Source organism: Hippoglossus hippoglossus, chromosome 9 (assembly GCF_009819705.1).
Source record: "Hippoglossus hippoglossus isolate fHipHip1 chromosome 9, fHipHip1.pri, whole genome shotgun sequence".
Taxonomy (NCBI): Eukaryota; Metazoa; Chordata; class Actinopteri; order Pleuronectiformes; family Pleuronectidae; genus Hippoglossus; species Hippoglossus hippoglossus.
In genome coordinates, this window is record NC_047159.1 from 12,496,538 (window position 1) to 12,521,317 (window position 24,780).

At 41.8% G+C, this 24,780-nt stretch overlaps 3 protein-coding genes across 5 annotated transcripts in view; all 3 read right to left on the reverse strand.

Moving 5' to 3' along the window:
- Window positions 1-4,575, reverse strand: part of vps13a (vacuolar protein sorting 13 homolog A) — a 36,318-nt gene extending 31,743 nt beyond the window's left edge. For all 3 annotated transcript variants that reach the window (XM_034596436.1, XM_034596438.1, XM_034596437.1), the window contains exons 1-8: window positions 4,410-4,575; window positions 2,930-2,973; window positions 2,788-2,830; window positions 2,609-2,704; window positions 2,093-2,194; window positions 542-651; window positions 345-404; window positions 145-204 (exon numbers count right to left, since the gene is read on the reverse strand). In XM_034596436.1, the coding sequence (XP_034452327.1) occupies window positions 145-204; window positions 345-404; window positions 542-651; window positions 2,093-2,194; window positions 2,609-2,704; window positions 2,788-2,830; window positions 2,930-2,973; window positions 4,410-4,509 (615 nt within the window). In that variant the 5' untranslated portion in view covers window positions 4,510-4,575. The remainder of the gene's footprint in view (window positions 1-144; window positions 205-344; window positions 405-541; window positions 652-2,092; window positions 2,195-2,608; window positions 2,705-2,787; window positions 2,831-2,929; window positions 2,974-4,409) is intronic.
- Window positions 4,576-6,644: 2,069 nt separating this feature from the next.
- On the reverse strand, window positions 6,645-8,427 carry LOC117767792 (C2 calcium-dependent domain-containing protein 4C). Its single transcript, XM_034595654.1, has 2 exons — window positions 8,412-8,427; window positions 6,645-8,280 (listed from the first exon to the last, which is right to left on the reverse strand). Exon 2 carries the CDS (start codon window positions 8,225-8,227, stop codon window positions 6,965-6,967), a length of 1,263 nt encoding a protein of 420 aa, XP_034451545.1. The 5' UTR covers window positions 8,228-8,280; window positions 8,412-8,427; the 3' UTR covers window positions 6,645-6,964.
- A 9,334-nt stretch (window positions 8,428-17,761) lies between these two features.
- foxb2 (forkhead box B2) lies at window positions 17,762-19,599 on the reverse strand. The gene is given in 7 exon segments (XM_034596744.1): window positions 17,762-18,239; window positions 18,242-18,493; window positions 18,496-18,604; window positions 18,606-18,632; window positions 18,634-18,769; window positions 18,771-18,912; window positions 18,915-19,599. Coding segments are annotated over 7 exon segments (954 nt in total). The 5' UTR covers window positions 19,159-19,599; the 3' UTR covers window positions 17,762-18,195.
- Window positions 19,600-24,780: the final 5,181 nt, after the last annotated feature.

Consider the following 24,780-nt stretch of genomic DNA (forward strand, 5'->3'; position numbering starts at 1 on the left):
CCTGAAGGGACACACTAATCATAATCATAATACAATGACAAAGAAATATATCAATATCAAACAGGTTATACTTGAAACTCATGTAAAATGCACAGGCTATTAAATACAAATGCAGCTGACATATTAAGTGGTTGAATTTCTTACCTTGAAGAAAAGCCTGGAATTCTCATCCAAAAGACTTGGATTCCAGTTCTCATCAGCCGTCTGTAACGTCAAACAAGCAGCAAGGCCTCAACAAGACAGCTTTACTTTTTAAACATGTATAATCGTGATATTAATTCATGAGTAATAGATGAATGCAATACAGCAGATAATGTGACATTGGAGAGATTACGACACATTACCTGAAGGCTGAGGTTTTTAAGTGACACACCAAATGACAGAGGACAGTTTGGATTGGTGACCTGTATAAAAAAAAGTAACAGGATAAATAAGAGCTACGCCTGGTTTCCACTGTGCTTATTTTGCCATGAGCCATACTCTCATTGAGCTTTGCTGTATATAACACACATCGCTAAGATAAGACAGTTTGAATACTCACATCATCCTCATACCGTACGTGGATGTTAGAGATCTTGACCTGCAGGTTTTTGATGACCTGAGTGACCAGTTTTTCCACGAAGGTGTCCTGCTTCTCTAACGTGGGGTTTTCTGTCAAACATAGACAGAAATGAAAACTATGAGTGCTGATGTGGTTCTGAAGCTTTCCTGAAGCTTTTTACTTTAGGAAACATTATTTGACCTCTTGCTCTTTGATTAAAAAAAAAGGGAGCATCATCTACAAATCATTCCCTTTACGTTATATGTTTTAATGTATTCCAACAGTTGGCCGTAACTCTGCATGTTAAAGTTTATTGTTAACTTTCTTGTAAATCTTTGTATTCTTGATTGTAAACCTAACACACAATTCCACATAAGAAAGTATCAATTCTTAATTATAAATGACGTGCTTTTTTCGACCAGTATCTGCCTTTCATACTTAACTCTAACATTCCACAAAAGCACATACACCCTAGTTTATACGTGATAATGATTATAATTTGTCATTAACTGAAAATATAAGCAGTTAATTCGATAAAATTGCATATTTGTTTCTGATGGACGACACTATCTTGTTCTTGATTTGTTATGAACTATGCTAACCTTCCTTATTCTTAGTTAATAAGCAGTAAATTGATTTTGGCGTAATAGGAATACTGGTCCTGGTTAGTTGTTCAGCGCATCCTTTGCATCCTTCGCAGCATGAATGTAGCAGTCTTTAAAAAGCTAATTTGCATATATTCTTTCCAAATTTAAATGAAGATGAAGTATTAATATTAGTGCAGTAAATAGCATTAAAATGATAAATGGCTGTAGAAATGTTCCACTTTGTTGCTATACTATAGTAATGAAAAATACAATGATTAAATGTGAAGGCACAGTACTGTAATGGACTGTTCTCAAAGCATTTAAGAGTACAAGCCACATTCATTCAATCACACACAAATTCAAACAGTACAACTATTTGCTTCTGCACATAATAATCACACCATCACAAACTGCCAGCACAGTCGTCACAGCCAATTCGGGATTAAAATCTGGTCCAAGTGGATCTGAGGTCATACTACAGACCTTCTGGTTGGTGGATGACCAGCTCTACCCACACTTGTCTTAGCATTCATCACAGGGCTAAAATAGATAGTAAGCGTTGCACTATCTATGTAGTGATGCAGTCAGAGTTGCACTGGTCAGTGCATTTTGGCTCGGCAGAGCGTTAAACCACAGAAAATACTAAGTGTGAACGCAGCAGCTCCAAAAGCAACACAGCAACTCACAGCCAAACAAACCACAACCACATGTTTAAGAATCTCTGCTCCTGCTACTTAACTATGTTTACTCCATAAAACCACATCTTTTCTACTTTTTAGTCTCTGTCACTTCTCCTCTGGCGACCTAATCTGACCCAACAGTCACGCTGTTCGCTATGTCTCTCTTACAACTCAGCAGAATGTCTCTGAAACATTTAAAAAAGTTACTAGGAGGCCAAAATTCCTGAATATTTGCTAGACTTACATGTAAACACAAGCCCATAGAGTAAAAGCTGAACTCTGACCTTGCTCAGCAGCCTTCTGCTTTGTTTCCTCTATCCTGTTTAGCTCCCTCTGTCGAGCCTCCTGTAGCTGTTTCCCCTCCTTTTCTGCATCATACTTTATACCTGGAAAGAAAGGGATCAATAGAAGTGATTATTGAAATGATAAAACATACAGAGGGTTTAGCTGGAGTTTCCTGTTTGTACTGACAAGTACTTTAGAGTCATGAATAAGTGAGCGAGGGTAAGAGAGGTCCTTTGACTACTCTACTACACACGGTGTTGTGTCTACTTCATTTCTGTACTTGATAAGAGAGTTACTATAAAGACTTTAAAGCTTTCTACTATGATACTTCCCTTTAAAATACAAATTTGTTTGAATATGTTTTTAATTTTCAAACCCAAACCGTACCTATTTAAAATGAGGAATTTAATCATTTTAACATTTAAGCAAATTACAGTATTGACAATCAACAGTAATGTACACACTATTATATCTACTATCAGTACATAAGTTTAAAAATATTTTGCTTATCTTACTTGCTGTGGGGACTATGAGCAGATAGACGCCATCCAGAGTGGCCTCCACTGACTGATTGTAGAGGTTCTTCCATGGGATCTTAAGCTCCAGCCGTCCTATCAACACAAACACGAGATGAGAAAAGGTTCTTCTGTACCACACTGAAGGCAGCATACAAGGGCTCTCACTACAATCTCACCTATATGGCCGGCTCTCACTTTAAAAGGTATATCAAGCTCGCTCTGGAACAAAAATAAAAACATTAAAAGTCAATTACTGTCAAACAAATTCATTATGGACGCCAGAAAGACATGACGGATGACAGATTCTGTGCAACTTACCAAGGCATTCTCCTTTATTTCAAGATTTCTCAGAATAGCATCCCCTGCGATGACAGGATTACTGATTGTTACTATGCACTTTACAATAAGACAAACAGATTAGTGGAAACACAGTCCAATCTAAACAGAAGGTCTTCGGCCTTTGTCTTTTGACTTAATTCAACACTCAGGGCAATGCAACACATATATTATTAAAGCCGTTCATGACACTCACATCATCACTACAAGACCCAAGAGACTCAAATGATCAGCGTGTGTGTATATATATCACCACTTTATGAGTGGACAAGAGCAACATCTTACATCATAGGGCTGGATGATATTGCCAAAGATCATGAATCGATATTGATCATTGTCATATTATTACTTCTTTCATATTTAAAGATTGCTTTTTGCCCCTGAGTAAAGGTTGTGGTTTTAAACTCTAGTATAGTCAGAGAATGACAAAGTTTACAAATCGGAGTCAGATCGATTATGTGCTGTCCCTCCTCACTGTGCTTACACAATTCATAAGCAATATCAATTTCTAAGTAACTAACTAGCAGATATTCTTTCAAATTTGAAACGCAGAAGGAGGATGAAGTATTTATTTTAGGGCAAATAAGTGTAGAAATGTTCCACTTTGTTGCAATTAAGTATTGATCTACAGTCGTGAAAAATACTGTGAATCAATAACTAATATAATAAATGCCACAATATTATTTATTTCAAGTTAAAAGAAGGATTTCTGCACCTGAGTGAATGTTGTTTAAACTCTTCTTTATGGGTAGAGAATGACACCTTCTCACATCGATATATATAAACATTGAACATTTGTTATATTGCTATTGATGAATATGACATCGGGATAAGTATTGATATTGTTGTTACTGTCATGTCCTGCTTGTACGAAATGCAGCCGATATTAAACTGTGCTGAAATACATTTAGTGATCGAGGTGGATGTTTTGCAAGTGGCTGCAGCTTCATGAATAGTGAGACCTCTCCTCTTCTCCTCATGTTGACCTGTCAGTCTCTCTCTCTCTCTCTGTGTCTCTCTCTCTCTCTGTGTCTCTCTCTCTCTCTGTGTCTCTCTCTCTCTCTCTCTCTCTCTCTCTCTCTCTCTCTCAGCTTGTGTAAACCACTCGGTGTGTAACAAGGTGGCGACTCGTAACATAACTAGGCTGCGTGAAAGGGTGTGTCCCCAAGTCGCTGGCTTATCTGAAGTAGTGCACCGAGCAAACAAGCCAAAGAGCTAATGTGAGAAGATCGATGCTGCGGTCTGACATCAGCAATGATGGCTGATCGAACCATTAAGTAGAAATAACTTTGTCTTTGTCAGCTGAACTGTGAGCGTGGACAGATGAAGTGACACTGACAGCTGAGGGAGCCTCACACACACACACACATGCCTGCTGCTGGTGGCTAGCCGCTGTTAGCACTGGTTAGCCACCTGAGCGGGCGAGCTAGTCCTGTGACACGGCGCACACAGGTTCACTCACCCCCCCATATGCCGAGCTTGAGCTGCGAGCTGTCGAGGTTGACGACGTAGTCCCCCAGGAACCGGTTGAGGACGTCCACCACCACGCTTTCGAAGACCATTTTGGAGTCTGTTTCACCTTTCTGTCACCATGTTTACATTCTGACGACTCCGCCGCCTCGACGTCAGATTAGGACGTCCTGTGGTGGGCGGCGCTATGACGTCAGGCCGCACTTGGGATAGGGTCATAGAATAGGATTAGTTTATTTATTTATTTGTGGGTTGTTGTTTTTTTTTTACTATTCATTTTCTGTAAAAAAAAAATGAATTATCAATAAATCGATACAATTTTATTTGTATAGCCCATGCTGTATATACAAATCATAATTTGTCTCAATGTCAGTGTCAATGTCAATTTTATTTATTAAGCACATATAAAACAACTTGATGGACCAAAGTGCGTCACAAAGTATACAGCAACACACAATACATCAAAAGACCAATAGTAAAAAGAAAATAAGACAAAAGAAAATAGAATAAAATAAAGTAATACAAAATTTAATTAAATCTGCTGGGATAAAAACGCTCTCAACTCGAAAAGAACGGCAAAGAGAAGAGATGTGTTTTTAACAATGATTTAAAGTGTGCGAGAGGGGGCAGATCTAATATGGAGTGGTAAGCTGTTCCACAAGTTTGGGGCGGCGACTGTAAAGGCTCGATCACCTCTGGTCATGAGCCTCGTCCAGGAGCAGCTGAGTGGCTGATCTCAGCTTTCTAACTGGAGTGTGAATATGAAGAAGTCTCATAGAGCTCAACAAGGGGACACATCCTCTATCCCCACCAAAAAAAAGCTTTTAATGGGAAAGAAATGTGAGTGATCCCTCTCCCAGGATGGTCAGAAGTGCAATATATGTCATGTAGCGGAGCACAGCAACAAATTAACAATATTAACAACATTCATGAGATAAAAACAGTGTCTTACAATGTTCAAAGTCTGACACAGATGAAAGGGAGCAGTGATGACATTTGAAATAATAGAGGTATTGACAATAATGGTGGAACTAGGGTTGCAAAGCAGCACTGTGCGGGCCGAGCACTTGCGAACTCGGGACCTGATGTGGTCGCCGGGGAGGGTGGTAGGGGACCGGGCCAAATGGCTGTGTGTTGCATGCCATTTGTGCACTGCGGGAATATTTTTGGGCGCTATTCAGCTATTCTGCCACGACATGGCCACTAATTCCAAAATGGCCGACTTCCTGTGGCTTTTTTCATAATGCTTCTTGAGACTCTTGTGTGCGTCTGGTCATGATACACGTGTGTACCGAATTTCGTGAAGATCATGGAAAGCGAAGTCAGGGGCTTTTTTTCAGGGGGCGCTATTGAGCCATTTTGCCACACACATTCCAAATTACTTTAGAATAGGAAATTGTTTCTGGGTTTTGAATTTCCTGCACAGTTTCATGGGATTTGAGCATGTCTAGGCTCTCACTTAAGATCTTGGGACCTGATGCGGCCACGGGGGAGGGCGAACGGGGACCGGGCAAAACGGCTCCATGTTGGGTGTGCTTTGTGCATCGCGGGAAGGATAAATACGTCACTTCCTACGTCCGTCAAGGGGCACTGGACCACGCCCACTAATCACGCATTACGGCCCATGCCACCAAGTGTAGACCACAACGTGAACATTTTATGTATATCGAATTAAAATTGTAAAGATGCTTACCTCCTTTTGGCAGAAGTTGGTACACTTTCACTTTCATAACATACAGACTAATAGATCTGTCCAGGTCAAAAACACTTTCTTGTTTCTCTTGAGATCGTATAAATCTTTCACCTTTGCTACAGTCAAAGACATCAGAGGAATCTATGACCACTGGCACTGTGACATTAAAGCAAACTGACCCCAAGGAATTATTTGCTTAATGAATCCTTTGAAGCCTGGGTGGAGTTAAATGGTAAGTCACAAACAAGTGTTATTCTTTCAGTTTCAACATTCTAACATTTTTTTATGCTGAATTTAATTTAATTGATTTTGAACTCGGAAGCCAGTTAAGTTTGATTATGCTTGTATCCCAGTGAGGGCCAAGAGGATGAATTATTGTTTTAAAATTAAAAAAAATCCATTCTTTAATAACAGTCAGTTTGGATGGACCATAGTCAGCATGAACAAATGTTATTTGCACACAACGAGAATGCTTCGACAAACTTTAGTGGCAGTTTAATAAGTATTACAAAAGCATCACAGGGTACAGAAGAAGGCAAGACTTCATTATACATTGACATGTGATATAAATATTATTTGTTTGATATTAATAATTGTAGTTTTGGTCATTTGAGTGCAGGAAACAAACACAAGCTGACTTTTTTACATAAGGTGAATAATGCTGAGTACAAATGACAATTTTACATGCAGTGTTACAACTCCATCTTCAACCCTTTTCTTTAGCACGAACAGCAATAATTATATTAAGACATAGTGTTGCTATGCTACATGTCACATGCTGTTTTCCCGTTAAATTAAACCATTACACATTTATGGTTATGGCAGTTTTCACATTTTCGTGAAAAGGGAAATGTCTATTCTTGCACCCATTTATTAAGATGAAGTAACTGAGACAAAGGTTTGGTGATGACTCCGATCACTGTCCCCCTCCTCAGTGTTCCAGCTCCAGGTTTATCCACCACTTTTAATCTCAGCTGCAGTTCCAGCAGATCCTCTCGACTCAGCTCTGTGAAGAAGAAATCCTCATTAAACACAAGGTTGCGGCAGTTCCTGATGGTGGCGCTCTTCTGCTGCTGCAGCTTCCCTGGTGTCAGACACAGACTCACTGCACAGTTCAGGGTTTGCCGGCCAGAGTCGTCCTGCACGCCCTCCACAGACACCACACGAACTCTGACTGTGGAGAGGGATGACAGCGTGTTGGTGGAGAATGTGGTGCTCTCAGCAGAGAGGCGCACTTTACCACGGCCCTGCAGAGGAAGGACGTGCTCACGCTGAAGCCTCTCCTGACACTGCAGAACCTCCAGCGGGAAGAGGACAGGTGGGGCGAGGGTGAGCGAGCGTCCCACTGAGCTGGGAGGGCTACTGGGAAAAGTTTGCACACTTAAAAAAACCCTCTTCATCCTCCCTTTCTCCTCCCTGTTGTCATGTAACAGAGGACAGGATGTCGCTGCTTTAAGACGGCCACTGCCTGATGGGATGTAGAAGGAGGATTTAGGACTGTAAGGGGAACTGAGGGGCGAGGAGTCACTGGAAGAAGGTGTTTCACTCTCTGTGCTTCCTGTATCTGACAGGCTCTTGCTTGAAAACACAGGGAAAAACCCAGATACAGTTTTCTTGGGCAGGTTTGTCTCCTCTGCCAGGTTGGGTGCTGCAATGGGAGCTCTTCTTTTGAGCACGTAAACAGGCAAACTTGAGTGGAACAAAGATTCTTTCCTCCGAGTGTTGGGGCTCTCATATATCCCAGCCAGCCCGTACCCATCTGCAGAGAATGGCAAAGGTTTCTTTGTGGCCTTCCAAGCCACTGATGCATCACCAGTCTTTGTTTTGGCCTCCTTGGTCTTTACATATGTTTTGTTCGAACAAGTGCTTCTCTTGGCTATGTGGTTGTGTCTCTGCAGGCGAGGTGGGGCTGTCTCTGCTTCGATCAGGGGGCTCCTCCTGCAGAGCCGCGGAGGCAGACAGAACTCTGGGATCTTGTCGGGCGTGAGGATGTTGTTGTGCAGATTGTGAGAGAGGCGGATTTTAGAAGAGACATCCTCCTCACTCTTTCCCATGTAGCGACTGACCTCTAGAGGAATGCTCTCCACGCTCTCCCTGATCTTCCCAAGGACCCACATTGTCTTCTGATGATTTAACTCAATGTGAGTGTAAAATCCAAACGTTTTTTGCCCTGTAATCAAAAAGAGTAAAACATATTATTTAGGCAAATTAGACAAATAAAGATTGGTATAGAATAGCAAATGTGTCAGATGTGTAATAGTTTAAGTCCGGATTAAGAAATGTCAAATATTCTCCTCTCACCTGTTGGGTCTCGATGTGTCCGTCACTGAGGAAGGACCTGAGAGTGTCACAGGATGTCCCTGTGACAGATTTTAAAGGTGAGTGCGGGGCTCTGCATCACTGGTCTGCCGCCCCCGCCTGCGTCACAAAACAGGTTGTACACACACGTACACACAACAAGAACAAACACACGATAGACACAGTGTGTCAGGTGGGGAAAGGGATGCACTGATTTAGTCATGCTTTAAAGGGTGGGACCTCAGCTTTTCAGGAAGTAGATGATTTACATCATCACTCAAATGCTGCTACACTGAAACTGAAGGAAGAAACAGGCACAAGGTATTAAACGTATAAAATGTAAATTCTACTTTAGCAGCATATGAATTTAAAATACAATTTAAATATAAAACATGTACAAAAAAACTTTGATACTACATTAAACGCATTTGATACATGAGGTAACATATTTAAGAGATGTTGAAAGTTAGAATTCATAATTCATGAAGTTACTTCAGGAGTCGTCTACGCCTCAACCACACGTATACTTCACCTGTCACACCTTCAACATACGCCTTAAAACTTTCCCTCTCTTTTATCCGTTTACCCGTCTTCCTCATCCCTACCTCTGCTCATCTTTACCCTCATCCCTTCGTCCTCCTTCCCTGATCATTCTTCCTCATTTCCTCATCTCTTTGTCCTTTTCCCCTCATCCCTCCATCCTCCTTCCCTAATTCCTGTACCCTCTTCCCTTCTTAGTCTTTCCCTCATCCCTGCACCCTCATCCCTTCATCATCCTCCCTTCCTTATCCCTACCCACATTGCCTCATCCTCCTTCCCTCGTCCCCTCCAACATCTCTTCATCCTATGTTCCCTCCTTCCCTTATTCCTTCTTGTTCAGTTTAGTGCATACATCTTGCATGTCTCATTTGGAGTCTCCCTCCACACAGTGCATCCTCGCAGACCAGCCTATCAGACACATATTCACCTCAACCTCTTCTTTTATTGTCTATTCATTTTTCCTCAACATCCAATATATCAACTTCCCTTCAAACCTTTAAATGAAATGTAGTTAGTGCGTGGTCCTTGTTCTTTGAAAGCACTATTAGATGTACGTCCCTGCCAAAGTCTGAACTACTTTGTGTCAAAGCCAAGCTGAAACTTCAGATTAAACAACATGACGTAACATTTGATTTATTTGTGTGTTGTTGTGGTTATGATGCCATAAGTAAAATCTGCTTTTAATAGGGCTGACCTCTCGTTCAAAGATAGGAGCACCCCAGGCCTGCAGACACCACCCACCACCTCAAAGACCCACTGACCTTTAAACAGCAGGAAGTCCGGACACACAACTGACATGACGTCTCCAGTATGTGTTCTTATCTGGGTCAAACCACGATATGACTTTCTTCTCCTCGAGAAAAATGTGAATGGAATGAATTCTCATAACGAGTCTCTAATAATTACAATCACATTCATTCAGTGGTTTTCATTCTAACTGAGCTGGAGTCCAGATCATGTTCATGTTTTTTTTTTTACTATCCATGCTCCTCTGTATATTAACATCCACGAGATAGTGTCACTTCTATCTAAGAATGACTGACATCCAAAGTTGTTGTCTAAACCACATCATGTAAGGAAACTACAACTATTTCATATCACCAAACATTGGCATGTTTGTAAATTTTTTACTTTTCAATGCTGTGAATTACTCGACCACAAGAGGGCGTACATGCAGCACCGTTACCATTGCTCAGCCTCAACCTCCATTTGTCTTGGTCAAAACATTAATGGGACAAAATTTGTATTTTGTGAAGTTTTACGAGGATTATAACAACCATAGAAATGACAAGAAAAGAAACGAGTTGGTCCAAATTGTGTAAAGTCTGCTTATACACACAGAAACACACACTCACACTCAACATCTGCCTTGTGCTTCATTAAAATCAACCTCTGTTATTGTTCTAATTAAACATCAAGCAAGTCTGAAAACACAGCCGTGTGTGTGTGTGTGTGTGTGTGTGTGTGTGTGTGTGTGTGTGTGTGTGTGTGTGTGTGTGTGTGTGTGTGTGTACATGACAATGAACACGAAGACACTGAGAGTACATTTGGGAGGAGTCAGGGGCCTCTGGAGCGCCCAGGGGTCAGGAGGCTTTTTGTGGTAGTGAAGATTGACTTTATTACGCCAATAAAAAGCCGGAGTGCTCTCAGTAATGGAGAGATAAATGATCGGGAGTCAGAGGAGGACCTTGCCTTTAACCGCTGTCACAGCAGCAATTAGCGCTAACGAGAGAACAGCGCATTGTTGCCAAATGTTCCGCTGCCGTCAAGTGCATTAGTGTTAAAATCGTTTGGTTCGGCAGTGCCACAGTTTAAAAATAATAATTCATGACTTTTTTTTGTGGGCTTCATTTTATTAATTTATTGTGTTGAATAATATGTTAACTAATCAACTAAAATGCTTTAAAGGTCTTGTCTAACCTACACCCTTTCTGTTTTACTTAACGTAACTTAAGTCTTTGATCGGACTCAAACTCAAAAGTCAGCTAGAGTGAATCTGTTATTCTTGCTAAAGAGCTACTACTCTTCCTTCTTTTATGCTGCACACACATATAAGACATGCTCTGAACTTCATTCTGCCAAATCTATCCAGTGTGGCTGTCTGCGAGAATGCAAACGTCAAAGTCAGTTGCTCTCCCGCCAGTCCCCCAGGAAAAACTCTGGACAATGTCCGAAAGAGCCCATGAGAGAAATAAACAGGATAATGTCCCTGAGGATTCACCAAGAGCAAGTGGGCACATTTCTTACAAATGCCGGATGCAAAACTGAAAAAACCCCAAAAGAATACAATTGTCTCTGGATGAAAACGATGTGTCAAACATGTGTACACGCATACACCTGCCTCCTGCTCTACCCAGATATCTCACCTGAACACTCCAGAGATTTTCCAAATGTTGTGAATGTATCTCACCAGGGCAATCTCTTGCTACATTCCTCATATGTGAGAGTCAAAGTCCGGAGAATGTCCGCACCCAATTGTCTGGACATTCTCGTTTGTGTCTGAAAACGATTACATGCAGCAAACCCCCTCAGTGCCTGGCCCAAAAACTACTTTAAAGGCCTTGCATGAAAACGTTTATTCAGTCTGAACCGTATTCCCTCAGAGTTACTACACAAGCTTACACACAACTCTCTCTCTCTCTCTCTCTCTCTCTCTCTCTCTCTCTCTCTCTCTCTCTCTCTCTCTCTGTCTCTTTTGTTTTTGTTGTTGAACCTTATTTTTTTCTTCTAGTGTCAAAGGATGCACCAGTTTCATACTTTATGTTTTTGCGATTTGAGTATCTCCCGATGATATGTTTAATTATAATTGTGTTATAAAAGTTGATGGGAACGGTGGTGCAGTGGTTAACACTGTCGGCTCACATCAAGAAGGTAAGATAAAAAAAACATTTTTTAAAGCCGATAACAGACATTGGCTTGTTGATATGAGACAAATTCCCTTTTATTGGCTTGATTTGAAATTTTTTTACAATGTGTCTAAGAACCAAACAAGTCTAGATTCAGGGCAGCTTTAACAAGCCAAATCTTTGTTAAAAGACTTCCGCTGTAACTCTGCCAATTATTATGTTTTGACATTGAGCGACGAGATTTAAAATTTCAAGTGCAAACTTGCGGCAGGGAGAGAGCTGATGATACACTTTGCTAATTTCCACTTCACTTTAATCTCTATTATTGAGGCGGCAAATGAGCCTATATAGGCAGCAATTCTCTCACAAAGCACTTAACCTCTTGTGAAATTGCTGAAGTTTTTTTGGCCGGAGCAACTTCTTTGTCTGAACTCCTCGGAGAAAGTGAGAAAGCGGGGAAGTCGGAGAGGAGAAATGGTGGGAAGGAGGCCAGCATGGCTGAACCGCTGACCTGCTTTGAGTTGATAATAAAATGTGATAATGGCTAATAAGGTGTAATAATTTGGGCCAATAAAGATGGATGGCAGATTGAAGATGGTGCGAGTTGCGTCAGAGGACCTTACTTTGAGGACGGAGCAGAGACAATACACTTCAGCTCTTGTGGGGGCAGATAAAGTTTGACCTCAGATCAGTGAATCATTGTTTAATTATTAAGAAGGAAGAGGAAGACAGAGAGAGGGGCCGAGACTGGATGAGAGAGATGAACCAAGGAAAGGAGGTATAAAGGGGTTTTGGTTAAGAGGTGGAAACAAACATGAACGAGTGTCAGACAGGTTCAGGTGAGCAGCATCTTAAGACGGAGGAGTGAAAGAAGACGTGGAGTGATAGAGAGTGAAAGGGAGGAAGAAGTGAAATGGTAGAAAGGGATTGGGAACATTATAGAGACAAGAGAGAAGAGTTATAGCAACGTGCAGTGGTCCGGAGTGACCTGTCGTTACGGGACTCTCTCCCCTGACAGCTTCTCTCTGTCGCCAGGGCTGATGCCAATATGCTAATCCTCCTCAGATGGCCTTTTCATTGGCTGATGCTGACTCCTGCTGACAGTGCCAGATGACTGTCCCCTCGTCCTACTATTAAAGACCACCGCGATGAACATGGCGAGGCGGGCCATTACCAAGATAAGAGCAGATGTAGCCGTATGCCGGCTGCCTGCTCGCAGTGAATCACATACTGTAGGTACTGTTAAAATAAAAGCACGTGTACCACAACCGAACCACAGCCGGTATGATTGTCCTGGATACAGTTTTTGTTCTTTAAGCATATATGGTGTTTTTGCATTTTAAAAAAGTGGGATACGTAATTTTCCATAACTGGATAAATCTGGCTGTTGACAGAAAAGGCTAATTGCCTTTGTTCTTTTTATCCTAACTGATGTGCCCTTGAGGCAAACCACTCCACCCCAGACTAGTCCAGTGGAGCTGCTCAGTGGCCAACAGGTCAAAACTGTGCAGCTTCCATGTTAAATAGCAAGAACTAGCACTGCTCTCACTGACACATCCCTAAATTAGTTAGGAAAGAAATCGAAATAAGTATCTAATTGATGATATATGCACTGAATTAAATTCCATTCATTCATTATCTAAACCACTTATCCTTTGAGGGTCACAGGGGGGAGTTGAAGCCAATCCCAGCTGACATTGGCCTGGAGGGCGGGGTACGTCCTGGACAGGTCGCCAGTCCATCACAAGGCCCACGTCAAATTGGTTTTCAGAAAATTATCATTACGTGTGCTAGAGGAACTTAAATTAAAAAACGAGACTATTTGAATATAAGTTTATTCATCATTCTGTTTGATGAAAGCAGGAATGGAATTTCTTGAAAGTAAGAAATTAGTCAAGTTAACCTTGAGCTTTCTGACCCTAATCACTTTGGTAGGGTCAGGGAAAGATTGTGGTTTGGGGTCAAATGCTGTTTAACGACCACAGAAAGGCCTTATGTGATGGTCCAATGTCCTGATGTGGTGGTAAACGTTGGGGTCAGTGTCCTTGAACACTTCTCTCCTGTTACTTGTGTAGCTTCAAGTTTTGCCAATAAAGCTAAGATCACATTATAAAATGAAAACAAAGTCACATTATACTGACGTCATCTGAAATGCACGACATGGACGAGGGACATACTGGTGTTTCACCAGCACACCACATGTTTTCCTTTGACAATTTGAAAGTCTAAAGTTTAAATCTGAATTGGTTTCTATGAATATGTATGTATCAGTTAATTGATTGCAAATAACCAATAAAGCGACTATAATTGTTCAGATTGGCACACGCCAGCCTCCGTACAATAATCCTCTCACAGCAGCAAAACATGTATCTACACCTAATGAATTAGTTTTCCTTAAATAATATGACATGTCCTGTTTTAAGGTTCTCGTGTTTGTTTTCTAATGTGTTTCTTTCTTTCTTCTTTTTCTTTCATGTTCATTTCTCATGGTCGGAGTTAGAGTTAAAGTGTATTTCCAGCAGTTCTTTTTTCCCTAATGCTCTGAATCTGCACATGATGAACAAGTTGATGCATTTTAACTTTCAATAACGATGGATGTATGACGTTAATTTTGGTGAAATTGTTCAACACAGTTAATAGTTTTGATGATATGTAGTTTTAGGCCTCCATGAATTGATTAAAATGCCGCCGCTTATATTTTAATCGCCACTGAAGCTGTGTGACTGAACACGGAATCCTTGTGTGGCAATTAAAGGTTTAAATAAATTTTAAACAAATTTCTGTTATCTGACGCAGACGGTTCTTTGAATAAAAGACTCCTCTCTGGAACAAAGAATAATATTTAAGGTTGTTCATGTTGTGTGTGTGTGTGTGTGTGTGTGAATGTGTGTGTATGACAGGGGAAACTACAGATCAGATCAATGAATTAAGCTGCTCATTATGATGGCCGCTCTTGCTGGTCATTAAGAAAAACGCATGTAGAATTTGCCACCCTGGCCCCTATGAAGTGTGGGTAATTACCACTAATGTATCATCATCTATTCAGGAGCGCAGCGTTTCGTTTCTGAGGGCTGACAGTGAAACACCTCTGACCCAAATGTTTTATTCATTCTTAAGAGTCCTAGAATTCATTTTAACTCATATTTCACATGATGAACAGTTTTCCATGAACAATGAGGTCTCTCATATTCGTGTCCTGTTCTCTTGTGTCAGTGGAAGCAGCTTTTTTAATATGTGTATATTATATTTGTATTATATTATATTTGTAATGTTCAAATGAAATATAATCATATCCACGTCCGTCCTCCTAATGAACAAGTATATGAGCTGCTTTGACAAAACCAACTTATAACACAACTGTCTTTTGACAGTAACCTGATTTTTCAGGCTGCTTGAGTCAACGGCAAAGTTGCAAAAATATTCCTTAATTTTCCTTTCCAAAGGTTTTTCAAATCTTCTAATATTTTAGAATTTTTGATTCAAGCTGCTGTGTTGAGTATGATTAGTCTTTTTGCATTAACATATTTTAAACTCAATGTTTACCTTATTATTTCAAGAAAGAAATCAGTGTTCAGACAACTGAGCTTTAAAACAATGCACCATAGAAGATGTGCAGTTTTCTGCATTTGTATTTTTAGAGTATTTCATTTTGAATGAAGATGTTTTATATCAGGATAGAGATTTGATGACAACTGACTCTCTCTGCCTTATTTTACTGATTGATTTTGTCTGAAAGTGAAAACAAAACATTGTGTTCAGAATAAACAGAGAAATTTGATTTTAAATCACAAATAATTCAGTAAAAATATTTTGCGATTACTTTTATGTTTCATATTTTGGTAAAAGAAAAAACGACCTCAAAATGTTTGGCAAGTACGGGTATTTCTCTGAACATTTAGTACGAAGGTTTTTACCGCCTGCCTTTTGTTTCTTATCACACAAAATGACACACCACAGAAACACACAACCACGTTGCAGCAGGGTAAAGGATGTGATCAAACACTGTCATGGCTCCTGTGTACCAACATGTCAAAAAAAATGAAGTCTGCTAAGAGGAAGTAAGATTTATAGGTCTGTTTTCAAACTGGCTCCGGAGACTTGTACTGCAAAATAATTTAACATACGCTTTAAATGCTTTGACACAACCAGCACAGCGCCTGCCCTTATAAAAATAAACTACATGTACCTCTGATTACCCTGAGCATATAACACATGAGCACATTAGGAGACATCATGTTATATTATGATTCCAGAGGCATCTAACCCCTATGTTGTGAAGAAAGAGGATCATGGAGGGTAATAATGGCTGCATTATTACTCCTCTTATGTGTCTTAATTAGTGGCATTTAATTATACACTAATGCAGTGAGGGCTATTAAAGACATTGGGGCCTGCTGATTGGGGAATTAAAACAGCACCACACACACACACACGACACACACACACACACACAACACACACACACACACACACACACACACACACACACACACACACACACACACACACCCCCCTCTGCAGACACAACACTTTTCACACAGACACTTATGTCGTGCCCTAGAAATTTCAGTTCCTCTTAACTAGGAATCACAGACACCCTGCAGATCAAGTGTGCGTGAGTGAAAGTGTGTGTGTGTGTGTGTGTGTAAATTATAGAGATAACCTTTGGAAATTCAGGTAGAAGAGAGAAAGTCCAGAGAGAACCAGCAATAAAGTCAACTTAAAAAAGAGAGAATGATGAGGGATATAGAAAACAAAATAAAACAAGATACTTAATTCTTCCCTCAGACGCCTCTCCTCCGCTGGTGCATCTCAATTATTTGTTCAGAGGCTGGTGTGACAATAGTGTCAGCTGTGGGAGCCTTTGGGATGATAAACAGGGGACGGCAGGTTGAATATAAGTCATTTTCAGTGGGCCGAACCCGGTGCTTTGTGCTGCCGGAGAGGAGAAGCATCAAAGCTACGTTTAAAAACGCAACAAACAAAAGAGCAAAACTTGATCCGACCTCCCCGTTCCGCTTTTGAAGTTGTGAATCTGCGGCCCGTCATATCCATCTGATGAAGACCATACACACCTGTCCTGTATGGACACAACATGCCTCAGCACATAGGCTACACCCATTCCCCATGTGAGTCATGTCATGATGCCCATCACTTGTGTGCTCATGAGGAAGGTTTGTGGAAGGAAAGAAGATGGTTTTAATCTAAAACATATCTCTGAGTAAAGTTAGTTTTTTTAAAGATTCATACAAATTGGGTTTTACTTTATGTTTTCTTTTGATTTTGAAAAAATCTGATTGAAATGATGAACATATAATTGAGAAAGTGTAACAACTACACCACCCTCTTGCAATTGTTTAATACTCAGTGGACAGTCCCTTTCAGGAGCAGTTCTTAAAATCTTGATTCAATCCTAAAGGATCAAATGACTTTAATTTCATTATGTAATAATTCATTTAAAAAATAGCGTTATTATTATATAAGTACAAGTAACACGCTTTACAAGGTTAAATGAAATGTGAATCTGCTGCCTCTGAAAAATGCTGGTGAAAAAATGATGGAAATAAACTTAGTCATGAGAGCAATGATATGTACGCTAGAGTACCTGTGCTTTTTGGCACCACAATATTTAAAAACAATGTGTAGGTAGGTGAAGTAATAATTGCCAACACACTAAAATCAGCATGCTTATAAAAGTCAGAGAACATTTGAAATCTAATTATTTATTTCCCCCGATATTAACCTGATCTCAGGACAGTTTCATATAAAACAATGTATCAAATTTCCCTTCATCTGTGGTTTTCAAACAGTGAGAAAGATGTGGACATTTAATTTAGGTAAAAACATTTAAATAACTACAACACCAAAGAGAATCGGTTTGAAGTTCTTTATAAATATCTTCAGATAAATAGTGTTATAATACAAGCATAACATTTTCAATGCACTGATAAGTAACACACAAAAAAGTGCAACAGGCCTAATTTAAAAAAACATGAGGGCCTATATGTCTTTAGTCAAAAGGCCTGTTATAGAGTAAAATAAAATAAATAGAATAAGAGCAACAAAAAATCAACAGAGTTGTTGGTTTGCATTCAGAAAGAATTTTAGATGTTTGTCTCCTAAATCAAATCTCTCTTGGGTTTAGCGTATACTAATCTGATTGTATTTATCAGAGCCACATTACAATATGTGGTAAATGCCCTCACAAATTGTGCAAATAAATTATGATTTCAATCAACATGGGTCTACTGAAAAATTCATCACACAGTACAATGTTAACCTTAGTTTTTTACAACTCTCCTACAGCTGCTCTTCACCACTCAGATGTCTGCTTTCTCTCTTTTACGCAACAACAATGTCCACCTTGTTTGCGTTACTTGTCAAAAAGGAATTTTACCCGGTTAGGACAGCAGGAGAGCCGGGTGTAAGTGGTTGCCTTTCCCTCCAGCAGATCGCTCTTCTCCATTGCTGAGGTCGGTGAGCAGAGCTGTGCCGGGCCGGACTGCAGCCCGGTCAAGCCCGGCACGGGACCCAGGGACGGGGTGGGTTTTATTGGCACGGGAACGGCGGGCAGGGTTGCCCGTTGGCGTTGTGGTACAGGCCCTTTTGCTGACACGCTGAAGGGCGCGTACTCGGATGAGGCGGGCATGGACACGCCACCCATGGACTCTGACAGCATCCCGACGTGCGGCCACATGAGTTGACCACGCTGCTGAGCTGCGGAGGCACCGGGTAACCCAGGTGGTGCATGACAGAGGTGAGGGGCAGCCCGCTGGCCATCACACCTTTGTAGTCCCGTCCGATTATGTTTCTCGATGGCGAACGGGTGTTTAAAACCCGCCGGGCTGCGCGCAAGCAATGCCCCCGTAACCCTGAAAGTGAGGCAGCCGACCCACGGTGCTCGCTGGCCCGGCTGGGTGCTCGTGGTGGCCGGACGCTGCGCCCAGCTTGCCGCCCGGGTGGTGGTGGTGGTTGGTGGTGAAAGTAATGCATCATCGGGGAGCTCTTGCAGGCCATGTGCTCGGCGCGCAGCACCTTGAAGCGCTTCCGTCTCCGCAGAAAGCTGCCATTCTCGAACATGTCACCGCAGTCCGGGTGCAGAGCCCAGAAACTGCCTTTCCGGGTTGATCAGGCCGCCGAGGGATCTTGATGAAGCAGTCGTTGAACGAGAGGTTGTGTCGCAGGGAATTCTGCCACCTCTGGGTGTTCTCTCGATAATAAGGAAACCGGTCCATGATGAACTTATAAATGTCACTCAGGGGCAGCATCTTTTCGGTTGAGTTCTGGATAGCCATCGCTGTCAGTGATATGTAGGAGTAAGGGGGCTTCTGGTCACTGTATGAGTTCTTCCCAGGACGGGGCATGACTAATCACTGGGTATAAGTGTAAAAATATTAAATAAAACAGTATTTTAAGTTATATTTTAAAATGTTATATTTACGGAGCTGACTCGACAGTCTGCATATCAGTCGCCATCTGATGGATCTGCTCCAAAGTTCTGAGCCATCAGATCAGAAACTGGTAAATCGTCCTACAGGTGCCTACCTGCGTTATATCGATGAATACAGAGTTGCCCAAAGCCCGCTGCTGTTTAGTAAGATCCTTGAGAAGCTCCTTCATCCGAAGCAAGAGGACTTCTGACGGACTCTTCGCCAAATTAAGCTCCTGGCGTTGTGCGTAAAAGTCAGTCTCTGTGCGTAAAAGTTGAGAGTGGTCTTCTGAGTTGCCCCTGGTTCCGCGTGGTTGAGAGATGTGAGGGGCCACCAGCTTGCTGGTGCTGTCTGTGCGTGGTGTGTGGTGCTCCTCTCCTCTTGTGTGATGCTCCCACTCGCCGAGCGCCGTTTTTGTAAGACCCCCGCAGGTCGCCGGCTGTATTATCTATTATCCAGACACTTAGGGGACACGTCAGGGGGAGAGCATAGGGCTGCGTGTGTGTGTCTGTGTGTGTGTGTGAGAGAGAGAGAGAGAAGGAGAGAGAGATGGGGTGAAGAAATGAATAAAAATGAGGGGTGGGTGGTGCGATCAGTAGATACGTGCGTTTTCTTCTCTTGTTCCCTTTTTCAAAAGGTTTTAAACCACTAAACTGTTTGAGGAGACGATTCTTTTAAATGCCTCCAGGGCTAAATCCCCAGTGACTTACCTCACCTGACCCTGACCTTTGACCTTTCCTGTCCAAAAAGTTTGATTGGTCTTTCATGTGTTGAAGGCCCTCGTTGCTTTGCACATAATAAAACGTTTCCGAAAACACATCATCCTCAGTTTTATTCTGCAAATATGTTCACGTATCCCTGGAATAAAAGGTGGCAGAGAATGTGGATGTGGATGCCATCTTGGCTCATACTGCACCCGAGGTAAATAAATAGTAAAGCGTTGAATACGTAAATACAACCTCTTTGTTAAATGTGCTGGACTGCACTTTCAGACTTTGCAAACAATAAATCATGTCTTCCTTTGCGCACAATCATCAGTGCGCAACTCCTCTGCTCCTCAATTAGCCTCCACCAGCGAGTGTGTGCGTGTGTGAGTGTGTGTGTGTGTGTGTGTGTGTGTGTGTGTGTGTGTGTGTGTGTGTGTGTGTGTGTGTGTGTGTGTGTGTGTGTGTGTGCGTGTGTGTGTGTGTGTGTCTGTGTGTGTGTGTGTGTGTGTGTGTGAGAGAGAGAGAGAGAGATGGGGGCGCTGTTGTTTGATTAATTGCTGTGAGGGGAGTCCGGCGGCTGTCTGTCTGTTCAAACACTCTCCGGTGAATCCTACAAGGATGTAAACAAACTTCATCCCCTGCTCCGGATTCTGTTCAGCGGAGAACAACACAAGCTGCTCCCCGTCCCGTGCACTCTCCTCTCTGCCCATGCAGGTGTCACGACGGGCTCCTTGACGGCTTCTGTCTTCCCCGGTTGCCCCCACGGGCCCCCGAATACATTACAATAATTAAGTCTTCCGTGATTTAGCCTCCTAGGAGAGAAGTCCAACAATGTAATTAAGGGCAAGCGCAATGTATTAGTTATGAATATTCAAACCTGTGTCAATTAATTAGCCGGCGGATCTCTCGTGTTATGTCTCAGTCCTTCAAAGCCACTCAAAGGGTCAAATGTGTCGACGGTGAGCATATTTTAAAGACATCATGCAATTACTAGGAAACCACTTTTTTTTTAGTGCCACTTCACTTGACAGTTGAGTCCTGAACACTCACCTCCTCACTGATGAATAAAGGCAGTTGTTTTTGTTTTTCTGTGCGTAATTGTTTTCCCTGAGCCTGAAAAATTAGTTTGGAAACTCTGAGGCCCACAGAGGCCAACGCGGGTAAAACGCATCCTCTTTAAACGCCCGGGAAAGATCAATATTAAATCTGTTTTCACAGAGGGGACCGTTAAATAGACACCGTGGCTGATCTGCATAACAAAATTAATTAGGTAGTCTACGGCAGTGTGTGCCTGCACCCAACTCCTGGACAAATAACTAGTTGTAAAGCGCACCTTCTGGGCATACGGAACATATGCTGGAATTATCCTTAATTGACTAATTACATAAATTACTCATTAAGTTTACAGCACATCAATTATAAAAGATGTATCAATTAATTTTGCATAAATTACAAGCGGCACGCTGCACGAAGAGGGCGGCGGAGGGAATGAGGGTCGCCAGAAGGGGGTCTGCTCCAAGGTGGAGCGTGTGTGTGTGTGTGTGTGTGTGTGTGTGTGTGTGTGTGTGTGTGTGTGTGTGTGTGTGTGTAACTGACGGTCGTCTGTTTGTTTCCTGTCTCTAATAATTATTTGTTCAGCTTAAGGGCAAGATATTCTTTCTCTGGCTGCCACTCGCAAAGGGAAAGTGTGGGGGTAATGGCAATTACACTAATAATAATAATCTTAAAGACCTCTCTCCAAGTCATAAGGGGCGCATCGTCGCGGAGAGAGCCATTAAAATCAATTAGCGAGGCCTATATTGTTTTCAATGGGAAATTAAACCAGTGTAGGAGTGTGGTGCGACGCTGTCAGCCTTACTTGTGTAATGGGAATTATTTAGAGGCAAAATAGGACAGATATTTCAGTTTACCCCATAAAAGAGCGAGCAAGGAGGTGCGTAAATGGATCAAAACTGCTGTGTGTGCGCCGCGCAGCGTGTGTGTGTGTGTGTGGGCCTGTTGCCATCTAGAGTTACCTGAGTTATATCTGGCAAACTTGCATGCAAAGCTTTCAGTCATTCTTCCCAAACTTTTTGACCAGTGTCTATTTGTGTGCATATACAAGTTTTAATCTACTAGAGCATTTTAAAATCATCTGACAAGATTTATTAATTTACTGAATTATATTCTTACGTCAAAGTATTTCTCGGAAACTGTATATACATCTAACACAGACACACACACACAGAGAGAGAGAGAGAGAGAGAGAGAGAGAGAGAGAGAGAGAGAGAGAGAGAGAGACATCAATAATGACAAGGGAAAAACTGTTACAGGTCACAACATAATTTTAGATTTGACATTGTTTTTACAAACGGTGTGATGCTTATTTAAGCTACTGTTTTTTGTTTACTATGGATCATGGTAATAGACACAGGCGATGACAGTAACATGGGAAGTCCTTCATTTATCATTTGTCCATTTTCCACTGAAGTACTTTCTGTAAGAGAGGGCTGTGGTGTACGTGGTGTTAACAATTCCTTTCACCACTCGCCAAAATTATCACATGGCAACTATCTATTATTAGATTTTATGTCATTTGATTTGAACAAACAAGGAAGGAGCTGACGTTTTCCCTTCTTTACTTTTTCCTATCAACTGTATTCTTCACATTGCCTTGAATACAGCCCTAACACCTCTGAACCATTTGCAGACTACACGCATGACATGCCCACAGAAGCTGCTTTCAGACATGCACTGAACTCTGGATGATCTCCTGACACTATTTGGAGGCGCTCTATGTTAGAACACATATGTCAGAGCCTCCAGACAATCTCACTTGCAGTTTACCTTTCACACATGCACAATGCAGAGGGAGATTCTCCACTCAGACGCATTCACCACAGCAACAGATTCTCTGCATTATTCAGGTGAGGGATGGTGCAATAGACGGAGGCAGGATATAACATATCTTATCTGCTGCAATTACATTTTATTGTTTACATCACATCGACACTGGCGTCAGCTCAGTCACCACGAACTCTCTTGACGTCTCCGTCGGTGTCTTCTTCGAGTGGCTCTACTTTTTCATCTTGAGATATTTGTTTTCTTTTTTTTTCATGTTTGCGTCTGTCGTGTTTTGGAAACGTCATCAACCCCCCCACTTGCTCGAGGTGAATTTTGCGTGGGATATCCTGCTCTGCTCTCATGTCGAGTTCTGCAGACTTTATCTAACTGGGGTTGATGAAAGGAGTACTGAATAACCAATTCTGACGAGAATGGAATAATCAACAGGTTAAGGGAAGGTGGGCCCATCCAAAATGTTTTGGTGGAGAAATGTCATGAAATATATTCCATCCATCCATTGTCAATACCACTTGGGTATCGGAACCAGTGCCAGCTGACCTTGGCTGAAAGGTGGAGTACACCTTGAACGGGTCACAGGTGTATTTCAGGCAAATATACAGAGGTTCAGCGCATCCCATGGTTCAAGGCGGAGACCCCCCCCCCCCCCTCTCTCCGTCTCTCTCTCTCTTACTCTCATTGCCTTTCCTATCTCTACTGACACTTTCAACAAATAAATAAAATAATATGATAAAAAGAGAACAGCCCCTAACCCACACCCCTTCCCCCCAAAAAAGTCTGTAGTCTCAAGTATTGATTTTGTCTCGATTGACTCCAGGCCGTTTGGCAGTGACAATGCACTAACTCAGCTTCCATTAAGACCTGACTAGCACTGTCTTCACCACAAATGTGAAACCACAACATCTCTTTTAAAGGTCCTCATGTTGCATTCTGCAGTAAAGCTACTGCATCAGGCACGGTGATGACTATGGTGCCTACTCTGGTGTTGTGTGTGCCAGTGTTTAAAGTTTGCATTTTGTCCTGTTGCGATCACTTAGCACCATCTACGCTGATGCTGTGATTGACACCCCACTTCTGTGTGTGTATAGGGCCACTGTATGGGGCCCCAAAGGTTCAATAGTGGGTTTTTATAAATTAGTTAACTGCAAATTTGTTAAGTACCAAAAAAAAAGGCAGCTCCTGTAATATTATACAATATGTCACTGTGTATTGTAGAGGACCATGAGTCAAAATCAAATGAGATTACTTTATACTGTATTTGTTTGGCACGGAGCCGCTCAAAATGAATCAGTGTGTGTTTGTGAACTAACTGCTGCATGGCACAGAGAGAGAGAGAGAGAGAAGAGAGAGAGAGAGAGGAGAGAGAGAGAGAGAGAGAGAGAGAGAGAGACTCATATACAAAGATGTGTCCAATGGCACCCTGACCCAGTGATAAATGCCTTATCCGTTTTAAATATTAAAGTTTCAGGGCTGGCAACTCTCCAGTGTGTGTGTGTGTGTGTGTGTGTGTGTGTGTGTGTGTGTGTGTGTGTGTGTGTGTGTGTGTGTGTGTGTGTTTGCATTGTTGCTGTTGCCTCTTCTCCAGCATAAACACTGACCTTGTCAGGACCAGTGGACCTCGTGGGGACCAAAGCTCAGTCCTAGGCTAAACATAATTTCTGAGTTCCTGGTTAAGGTTTGGTGTAAGATGTAAACTATGGTTACGTTAAGGTTCGGGTTAGGTGTGAACTGGTCATGTTTAAGGTTAGATATAAGGTTTTGGTTATAGGCTTTTCACATTGAAATAGAGGCCAATGCAAAAGTCTTTATAAGGAAAGCTGCAAACATGTGTTTACTTGTACTTGTATCTTTTAAAGGATGGGAAAGTGAGGATTTGGCCAGTCCTCCCTTTTCCAATTTTTAAGGTTAGAGGTTTAGCTGTGACGGTTAAGGGCTATGAAATACATGCTGCCAATGAGTGGCACTCCACTAAGATAGAAGTGCAAGGTTGTGTGTGTGTGTGTGTGTG

Coding starts and splice junctions, on each gene's coding strand:
- LOC117767792 (XM_034595654.1), bottom strand. CDS start 8,227: ATGTGGGTCCTTGGGAAGATCAGGGAGAGCGTGGAGAGCATTCCTCTA.